This window comes from Danio aesculapii, chromosome 9 (assembly GCF_903798145.1).
Source record: "Danio aesculapii chromosome 9, fDanAes4.1, whole genome shotgun sequence".
In the NCBI taxonomy this organism is placed as follows: Eukaryota; Metazoa; Chordata; class Actinopteri; order Cypriniformes; family Danionidae; genus Danio; species Danio aesculapii.
This window is the reverse complement of record NC_079443.1, coordinates 20,604,287-20,614,877: the sequence shown is the minus strand read 5'-3', so window position 1 is coordinate 20,614,877 and position 10,591 is coordinate 20,604,287. Positions and strand designations below refer to the sequence as shown.

The 10,591-nt window shown below is 33.0% G+C and overlaps 1 protein-coding gene across 1 annotated transcript; it reads right to left on the bottom strand.

Moving 5' to 3' along the window:
* Positions 1-4,607: 4,607 nt before the first annotated feature.
* fev (FEV transcription factor, ETS family member) lies at positions 4,608-9,003 on the bottom strand. Its single transcript, XM_056464880.1, has 4 exons — positions 8,914-9,003; positions 6,959-8,084; positions 6,440-6,511; positions 4,608-5,804 (listed from the first exon to the last, which is right to left on the bottom strand). Exons 2-4 carry the CDS (start codon positions 7,044-7,046, stop codon positions 5,257-5,259), a joined length of 708 nt encoding a protein of 235 aa, XP_056320855.1. The 5' UTR covers positions 7,047-8,084; positions 8,914-9,003; the 3' UTR covers positions 4,608-5,256.
* Between the last annotated feature and the right edge of the window lie 1,588 nt (positions 9,004-10,591).

Genomic DNA, 10,591 nt, shown 5'->3' with positions numbered 1-10,591 from the left:
CAAAAGGTTTTCGCAGTAGAAATAGATGCTCCTTAAAATGTTGAAATGTTCTTTAAAATGTTTTTCAAGGAGCCAAAATGCTTTTCTCCCTGAAGATTAATGCCAAATAGGAACATTTATTTTTAAAGGAAAACTTCCTTGCTCTGTTAAACAATCAGGGTTGGGGGGATTTAAATCACAGGAGGGATAATAATTTCAACTTCAACTTGCAATGTTTTCAGCTCATATTTTAACTTTTTTTAATTTTCAACCAAACATTGTATCCATATCTTATTGTAAAACAATGTACATTAGATTGAGAGCAGCCACTGAAGGCTATTAATTAATAAGTGAAAAATAAAGTATGAGTATTTGAATATGCTAGATGATATACAGTAGAAGTGTTTATGGCAGAAGAGGTTGGAAATGTTTTCCAACTGTGTGTTATGCAAAAGCTGCTGTGGTGGACTTAGCACAGATAATGTGCAGATTAACTCTTGTACATGCACCTACTCAATGACACCCTGCGGCTCAGGAGAGCTTATTATAAGAGTGATTTAGCTCCTGTTCCCAGGAGACCTGCGGAGGATAGACCTTATAGTATATATAGGCTATAGATTAGATGCTCTTTGTTGTTGAGGTTTATATTTTCATTTTTCTACTTCTTTCAAATGAACTAGGTAATTGTTAGAGTTGTTGTTGTTACAGTAATTGGATGTAGCAATTAATTTTTGGGGTTACTTAAACAGATCAAAGGTGTTTAAACGTGATAGGTCACAGAAAGTGAAAACCACATTAGAAATATTTATGTTATGTATCACATAAGTATTTTGAGAAGCCAAGACTTGTTGTCACAATTAATCTGGATAAACAGCAAGGGAATTGCATTTTTTGCACTTTCTCTTTGTGACCCATTTTTGGTAATAGGGAAAAAATCAGCCTGATCTCACGAGAAAACGTAAGTATTTGACGTTTTGTCAGTTTAGTGGCTAATTCGTACGAATTCGAGTTCAGTTGTACGAAATTGTACGATTTTAAAAAGGAGGCGTGGCACCTAACCCCACCCCTAAACCTAACCGTCTTTGTGGGATGAGCAAATCATACTAAAATGTCTGAATTAGATCGTACGAATTCATACGATCAGCCACAAACACAAAAGTGACGAATTGCCATGAGACTGTGTTGGAAAAAAGTACATTTTATTGGTCAAAATTAGCTATTATTTTTATGCTTAAAAAATTGGAAAGTAGGTAGTATTTATTAAAAAGTCATTTTCTATGCGAATATTTGTGAGTTTCTTCCTGTAAATATTTCAAAACTTATTTTTGGTTAGTAATATGCTTATTTTGGACAATTTATACATGATTTTCTCAGTATTTTGATGTTGTTTTTTTACCCCTCAGATTCCAAATTCTCAGCCAGATATTGCCAGATACTAACTATCCAAGCACCAACAGAAATCTTTTTTCAGTCAGTTTTTAGATAATGCATAAATCTGAAAGTCCAAAAATGTTATGAACGCTTATGGTTTGTTCTCCAGGGTCATATTTACCAATAAAATTGTTTGGGGCATTACGCTGAAGGACAGTTTTGTATCAAATTTATAAAGAAATGAACTCACTTTGCTGTAGCACTGCAGTCGTCTTAGAATGTAAAAGGACAAGTAATTTCTCACAGATTTTATGTTGATTTCTTCATCCTGTTACACTGAATCACCTCTAACAAACAGCATCTCTGTAAATCACCTTGTTATGTCAGTATTTAAGAAAAACAACAATAAGACTTAATCCTTTTAATGGCTCAGGCAACACTTAATTGTGAATATGCAAAAAAAAATAAGTGTCAATTTGTCCTTTTTTATTTCAAATTGCCATTTTAATTTTATTTATAGAGGTAAAAACAAAGTCGATACATTACAGATAATGACAGGTTTGCAGTTTGGTTTAGCTATTTTAGCATAATTTATGGCACTTTTCCCTAAAACAGTGTGTCTGAGGTGTCCAGTCAGATTAAATTGATACAAAAATATTATTTTTAAAGTTATTATTTATAAAAAATTATTTTATTCATGTAAAAGAGCTTATTATATCAAAAGCAACATTTAGTGATATCTCATATCAAAGTAAGGTTTTAATAACACGTTTTTCAAGATTTCAAAGTTGTGTCCCCATTTTATGTAAACACCACCAGCATAAGTTAGATTAGGCTAATATGAGGGGCAGTTGTCACTCTAAAAGAACCACTTACCTGTCCACCTCTGTGTGCATTTAGGGTTTTGTAGTGCATTTATAGTTTTAGAATATTTTAAACACATAAAATAAAATAAAAATAAAAAATATTCTGAGGAAATTTGACATTTTTTAAGTAATTTTGCCCACTGAAGCAGGTTGCATTAGCATCTACCATCAAAAGAAAAAACAAAATGATATATAAACTTCATATTTTGTGAATAAAACCTCAAAATGTCAACAACGCCAGATTTTTATAAACCTAAAACTTGAAAAAAAATATATTTGATATTAAAACTACTACAAACTCAAAACGTTCACCTCCATCAGATGCATATTGTACTATATTTATTTTATTACAATCTACAAGAAAAATCGAAGTATTTGTCTTATAAGCAAACAAATGAATGAAATGTCACATGTGAACATGCAGTTTGTCTGCTAACATTTTAATGTTTTGAAATATTAAAAACATCCTGATTACTTTTAATGTCTGATGTTGACAATAAGTGATGACAAGGGAAATCTGTGTTTTTTATTGTTTGATGTTTTTTTAGGATAAAAGAAAGGAGGTTTATAACAGTATAGCTCAGTATCTTAAATGTTAGATACAAAAATGTAGTTGCATTTGTCTTTGTACAGTTAGATCTTTCATTTTTTTCTCTTTGTTTTTCCCATGTATGCTAGATAGATTTGGCTAAAGGAAAACAGTCCCTTTGTTCCAAAACCTCTTTAGAGTTCAGTGTAAAACAAATATACAGTAAATGGTGGATCCCAGTAGAGTTGCTATTGACATGCAGATCACATATATCAGTCTCCTCGCAATACACAGCAATGCTGGAAAATTCCTTTTCTGTGACATCAAAAACAACCAGCCTATTAAACCAGGAAACAATTTGCCACATTAGTTGTAACCTACACTGACTTTTGAATATAGTCATTTTATATGCTACAGTAAAGTTTGGGATTTCTTTATTTCTCTGTCTTGGTGTTTTGATGTATGAAGACAAAAGAATGTCTTACAGTGCTTGTTCTCTCTCTCTCTCTCTCTCTCTCTCTCTCTCTCTCTCTCTCTCTCTCTCTCTCTCTCTCTCTCCTCTCTCTCTCTCTCTCTCTCTCTCGTTTACTGCTAGTTTACAGTTAAATGGCGCCATCTTGCGTACTGATTGCTGTGTTGTTGTTTTATTTATGTGACTTTAATGTTGGTTATACTGTTTTTGATTTGTTTACTTGTTTGTAAACAAGTGTACTGTTTTTGATTTTTTTTTTTTTTTTTTTTTTTTTTTTTTTTTTTTTTTTAGGGGTCATTTAGTCAAGTGTAATGAATACAGTATACCAATACCAATACAGTATACCAATGCATAGGAAAACCTGCTGTTTAACCATCAAAATAAGTCAACAGGTTTTTTCTTTTGTTATTCAAAATAGCTTACATCTAAACTAGTCTAAGCAGACTTATGCAACTGCCCACTGATTTACTACCTGCGTTAAAGCCATAGTACACCCATAAAGGAAATTCTATTCAGCATCAATAGGTTCCAAACCTTCACGAGTTTCTTCTTTCGAGCACACAAGGATTTTTTAAATGTTGGTATACCATTGACTTTAATAGAATTTTTTTCAGATGTGATAATTAATAGTTAAAATTACTTGGTTATAAACACTGCTCAGCTTATCTCCTTTTTTTGGTAATCAGAATAAATAAATAAAAAACACATAGGCTTAATACAACCTAAAAGTGAGCAAAATAGTAAGTACATTTTCATTTTTGGGTGAACTATACCCCATTATCTGAATGGTATGAAAGAACAAACATGGGGTAGGGAAGTTAAACCGTGGGAAACCAAAATTTAAATTCAAAATCTATACAAATAGAAACCAATCTTCTAAAAATCTTGTATAGTTTTACAAATAAACCCATGGTGCATTTTCACAATGGAATATGCACTCTTAAAAATAAAGGATCTTGCCATGACAATTGTTTTATTGCTTGCACTAAAGGTTGTTTAGGAAAAAAGTTCTTCAGATTATGAAATTGTTCTTCAAACTGTAAATATGGATGTTTAAATATTGTTTTTATTAATAGGTTCTTTAGGAAACCTTAAAATGTTCTCTGGCTAAATTACTAAATTGTACTATTTTAAACTGATGTCCCTAAAAAAACTTTGTAATATATATAGTGTTTTTAATAGGAACATTTCATAGATTGTAATGGATTTTCCTTTGATAAATAGTGTGAATATAGCAAACACAATCGTGCAAAATACTAAATAATAAAATATGCTAAAGTAGTTTTTGATTTTTCTAAATAATAGAAATTACTTTATGAACCACCCAAATTAATTAGCCCATCACTTTAGTTACAAACACTCAATGAATAAATAAAAGAGAGCAGGGATATTACAATAACGATTTTAATATATTATCACAAGCAACAGAGAAGAACACAGACTGGTGATTCTCGTGAACCACGAAAAAAAATCATAATTATTCTTTACAATTTATCAGGATATACACTTTTTAAAATGTATGGCCGATGTTCAGACATACAGTGTCCGTTATTTCATTATTATTGGTTTAAATAAATAGCAAAAAATATATATTAAAATGCTCCATTAGCCTACTCCAATGTGAATAATATGCTCGATTCCAAGTGTAGCGAACACGCGTTTTTGCTTACAATTTGTTCTTACCATGTAGAGTCGTTCCTGCAACACTGCGTTGATTTTCTAGTTGTGAATTTTACCATGAAGGTTTGGAGATCAAACAAAACGTGTTTGTGTTCCTCAGCTGAACATGATGAATTTGTCGCGACAGTGTTTGTTATCCAAAAGATGGCGCTAAATGTTTTCTTATCCTGAAGTCCACCAAACGCTATGTCCAAACTGTTCTTTGCAATGTGGTAAAGTAATTAAAGCCTATTCATTTTGATTCTTACCTGTCACTGAACTATTTTAGTCTACGTGTACTGAAATCAGCTTGTTGAACTTTTACATTAGCCTCGTGTGGGCTAGTCTGTCGGCGCGCGCTCCTGAGGCAGATAGGAAAATCAGTTATAGTGGTTACTGATATTATTGAGGTTATTTAAACTATTAATATTGTTAACGCAGCTTAAATGCGACGCAGACACGGCACCGAAGGGTCCAGGCGGCTGCAGGTTGTGGCTGTGGTAGAGAGTCGGAGGAGATCCCGGCCAGTAGGAGAAGCCCGACGGACCAACACCCGGAGCAACCAGATTGAGCTTGGAAATACCTGAAAACTGAATGGGAGCGAAGTTGCTCTGGAACTTATAAATAGCTTGTTCGGTCGAGGAGGGCTGGCACACCTGCGCCAAACCGTTAAAGTCAAATTTGTACGCGTAGCGCTTTCCGTGCACCTTGGTCATGATGTTTTTGTCGTAGTAATAGCGCAGAGCTCGGCTCAGTTTGTCATAGTTCATGTTCGGTTTACTCTTGCGTTCCCCCCACCGTCTGGCCACCTCGTCCGGGTCTATCAGTTTAAACTCTCCATTCGTGCCCTCCCAGGCGATGCAGCTCATGTTGGCGCTGTCAGAAAGCAGCTCCAGGAGAAACTGCCATAACTGGATTTGTCCACTTCCTAAAACACAAAACAAAACTTTTCATTTGAACATGTTTCTTTGTAGAGAAAATTGTCATTTAGCCTAGATTTTTAAAATATTTTCATAAAATGATTATTTTGGAACTGCTGATTGAAATGTAGAACTCAAGATCTTTTCTCAATGGCTTTGCTGCGAAATGTCTTGTTTAGAACACTTTTATTTAGGCTATGTGAAAGAGAGTAAATAATGACTTTAAAGAAATTGCTTTATAAAGCACTTTATTTCATTTTCCACATGTTCCTCGGTGCATCGTTTTTTTGAATCTACACCAGTATTAGCCCGTATATTATGTCCCGTATAGTTCCATTAAGAGCTTTCAACATCGAACCTTTCCTTTGTACTTAGTAAATAAAATTGTAAAATATTTAAATATTGCACTCACTAAAATTAAAATACTTTTATCTTGAAATATTTTCCCAAACAAAATGGTCTTTTCACTGCATTGCCGAGAAATCCCATTTAGAAGCCTTTTCATTTAAAGATAAAAAAATAATTAAAATAGTTTTGTTTTTCTTTTTGGCCCATATGCACACATAACAATACTATACTTTAGCAAAAAGGAAATCAGCAAAAAATAAATATTTGTTTATCAACAATTCAACCCAACACTTACCTTTTTGCACGCCTGTGTTGATGGGGGTCCAAGAGGAGCTTTTGCTTTCCTTCAGAAGATTTTCTGTGGGGTCTGGAAGAAAGCGTTTTAAAAGACGTCTGACAATTATAATTCAGCTTTAATTATGCTATATTTTGTAGTATTTTTAAAATACATATTGGAGTAACAATAATAATAACAGATTATATGCATCAGACGTGTTTTGTCTCTGTAATTTTTGAGAGAGAAAAAACACAATTTCGCTCATCAATAAATAACAGTTCTCAGTAAAAGAGGTTAAATATTATGAGTATTGTCCTGCTGCTGCTGCTCGATGTATTTGCCCAAACTAAAGCGTCGAGGTCAGGAAACGCGTCCAGGAAAAAGGATATCCGATTTCCGACAAAAGAGGACACGCGTTCCAGATGGAGAAGTCAGAGACATCAGCGGTGGTGCGCGTAGCACGCGCCCGCAGACCCTTAACGTCTCCCTATTCTTTTCAGCAATATTTCTCATTTTACGCACAAAAAGACTGTGTACCTGAGAGATACATGTTAAACATAAGGCTTCCTCCGCTGTTATGTCGCATTGTGGCGGCGGTGGTGGACGTGAAAGGGTAGGCTTTCATTGGTGCAAAGATTTTTATTAAACTTTATCTCAAAACTGTGATCTGGAATAAATGTGAGACAGATTGAAGTTTCCAGGCAACTGTCACAAGCCCCATCTCTGAGACAATATTCAGACAGCAATTTCCTTCGGTGCATTGGTTTAATTAAAAGAGCAATTTACCTCTGTCATCCCTCCCCGTCTCCACAATAAAAAGGAACCGATAGAAAATTCGGCCTTATCAATCCACCATCAAGGTTTAATAAGTTTCTGCGTTAAGATCAGAGTTTCTATGGAGAATTGAAGTGTTGACATGGAAACCGGTTCAGATCCTCTTTCTTTTCGCCTTTTTACCTCTTTGCAAACAGAAAGGCCTGCTCCATGTTGGTTGAGAATATTTACCTTTTAAACATGCTTCAGTGCATAATGGTAAACAAGAACATTTTAGCCCAAACTTATGCTGCTTTAATACACAATAGATGGGGTCACTTCAGGACTGTTACATAATGCAAGTAAATTACAACAATCTTACAACATAATGCAAGTAAATTACAACAATCTTTAAAATATTGTGTAAAAAGAAAGATAAATTTAGAACTTTGTTACAAATAATTAAAACACATTCACCATCTAACACTCCTCAAAATACAAATACAAAGGTTATTGGTTGTGGAGAAAAGGAGGATATGCTTTATTATTTGTGGCGATTAAACTGTTAGTATACTGTTGTCGGGGTGTGTGTTCATTATTTAAAACTGGCTATAAAGTAAATATTTGTTTTAAGATCTCATGATAAAATAGGTCATGTAAATCCGCCTAATCTGTACTGCGTACAAATGAAGAATCCCATCAGCAGCTCAGCATCCCCATTGACAAGGACACACATTGTCATCATCTTGAATGTCTTTGTGTGTTTCTGTCGTGTTGTCTCTGGCCTCCCAGACTTGCTTTAGCTGCCTGAGTCATTAAAGAGATCGCAGGCAACTTAAAACAAGCCTCGGATACAAGGCAGTGTTTGAGTTTGTCCACATGCACAGCGGCTCGATTAAATCCGGTACACCTAAATGCAACAAAGAAAAAGAATAGTACATTATGCCTAATGAAAGAAATATATTAGTGTATATTTAAAGAGGAAGCCGTAAATCTGAAATTAATTAACCCGATATAAATACTAAATAGTGTATTCATAACGTGAGATAGCTGTATTTGGCCTAATTACATTCTGGAAAAGTGAATTGCTCCTTAAAGCTAAATCCACAAGTGCTTATTCAATTTTAAGAATCATACAAAAATGGTACAAAAGATCCCAAACGCGTCAAAACTGACTTAATTTGCTTTGCTTTTCGAATTCAGATGTAATTTTGAGTTAAAATTGTTCGAATAAAACTGGGAGTTACTATGGTACTATTTGTAGTAGTAATAATAATAATAACAATACATTTAATATAAAATTCAATCCGCATCACAAAATCGAAATGGTAATACGTGTTTCCTTTCTTCCTGGAAGGGGGTAAATTGTGCCATTCGGTCTTAACATTAATTTTATTTTAGGGATATGTGGCCTACATTTCTAAACAGCTTTAGCCAATGTAGCTGGCAAGCATTATGATATTATATAAAATATCATATAAATTCTCTTTCGTTATTTATGCAACTTTTAGTTATTTAAGCCAATTAAATACGATTTTCATTTAATACAAGTTATTAATAAAACATATTTTTTCATGTTAAACAGTATGTTTAGGTTAATGGATAACCATTTTTGCAGTATGGATTTCTAAGGTTTGATTTGAGCTTTATAAACTGTCTACCATATACTAGTAACGGACTCTATCCTAATTTGGTCTCTTAATATAGCCCAGTGGACTAATATAGCCTAGTGGACTTACCCGCTGCTGTTATGTCTGAGCTCCAGCTGCTTTCAGCACTCCTGTCTGTCTTATATTCACTGAGAAGCAGTTTAAATCAGCTCGTAGTGAAATGTGTGTTTGGTAAAGGTGTGTACAGGTGAACGTTTATTAGGAGATCCTGGTCTGGGTGTGCGAACGTGTTTTCAAACAGTGGCTGCCGCGTCCACATCTGATCCAGCATTGGGTGTGTGCAGTCAAATACTGCCGATCGCCGAACGTTACACCGCAAACAAGAGGCGGAATCACACCCGGATCCAGAGCTGCAGACCGTCAGATTGGTTGAAAAAGACACCTTACTTCCTTTATCGCTTAATTATTAAAACGATCCGTGTCTTGGGTTAAACCTCGGCAACTTTCAGCATTTCATTTACAGCGATTAAAACTTCATGTTTAAATAAACAGCAGGCTACGATGCATGTAATGCACAAAGGTCAGGACCTCGGACAGCTACAACTGCTGAAGTCTGAACTTTAACGCCTCCCCTTTATATATGAGTAATAGTTTATATATATATATATATATATATATATATATATATATAATATATATATATATATATATATATATATATACATATATATACATATATATATATATACATATATATATATATATATATATATATATATATATATATATATATATATATATATATATATATACATATATATACATATATATACATATATATATATATATATATATATATATATATATAAATAATGATTATGATAATAAATAAATAAAAAAATGCTTGTGTAAATAGTAAATATAATCTTTTTTTTTGTAAAATACGTAGGTCATGTAATACAATAGAATAGAATATTTTTTATTCATTTTATATACATCCACACTTTCCTAATTATGATACTTGAATATATAGATTGCACATGTAACCTAATAACTATGCAATATTTTAAACAAGTATACAAAAACATGAATGCATGACATTTATTTTCCAATATTACTTTTTTATATATTTATAAAGATCAGATTTGTATCAAATAGCTCTCCTTTGTGTGTGTGTGTGTTTATACAAGCAAGCAGTATATATTATAGACACATTATATTACAGTGCACTGTAAACGATGTAAATCGCACAGTATTTAACTGTAATGTGAACTGTATTTTGCTGTAGGACAGTTATGCAGTATGTTACCGTGTTTTAAAGTTGCATGATGAAAATTACTGTATATTTTACAGTAAAGATATACAAAGCTGTAAATGTAAATAAATTATTTTTGCTGTATTTGATTTACAGTAAGTTACTGTAGATTCTACAGGACATTGTTAACAATGCACTCTTAACAATTTTTCTAAATGACAGTATTTAACTGTAATGTGAACTGTATTTTACTGTAGGACATTTCTGCAGTATGCTACCATATGTTACAGTTGCACTGTGAAAATTACTGTATATTTTACAGTAAATATATACAATAATGTAAATGCATACACAGTGAGAGTGTTGTAAATGTAAATACAGTATTTTTGCTGTGTTTGATTTACAGAATGTTACTATAGTTTCTACAGGACATTGTTAATGCACTATTGACAATTTTTGTAAATGACAAAGTATTTAACTGTAGTGTGAACTGTATTTTACTGTAGGACAATTATGCAGTATGTTACCGCATTTTAAAGTTGCATTGTGAAA

What these genes read in the sequence shown, in the direction of transcription:
- fev (XM_056464880.1), bottom strand. Translation starts at nt 7,046, where the DNA reads ATGAAAGCCTACCCTTTCACGTCCACCACCGCCGCCACAATGCGACAT. An exon ending in GTTTAACATGTATCTCTCAG is followed by an intron (nt 6,512 to 6,958) that starts GTACACAGTCTT and finishes GCTTTCTTCCAG; the next exon opens with ACCCCACAGAAAATCTTCTG. An exon ending in CAACACAGGCGTGCAAAAAG is followed by an intron (nt 5,805 to 6,439) that starts GTAAGTGTTGGG and finishes TTTGTGTTTTAG; the next exon opens with GAAGTGGACAAATCCAGTTA.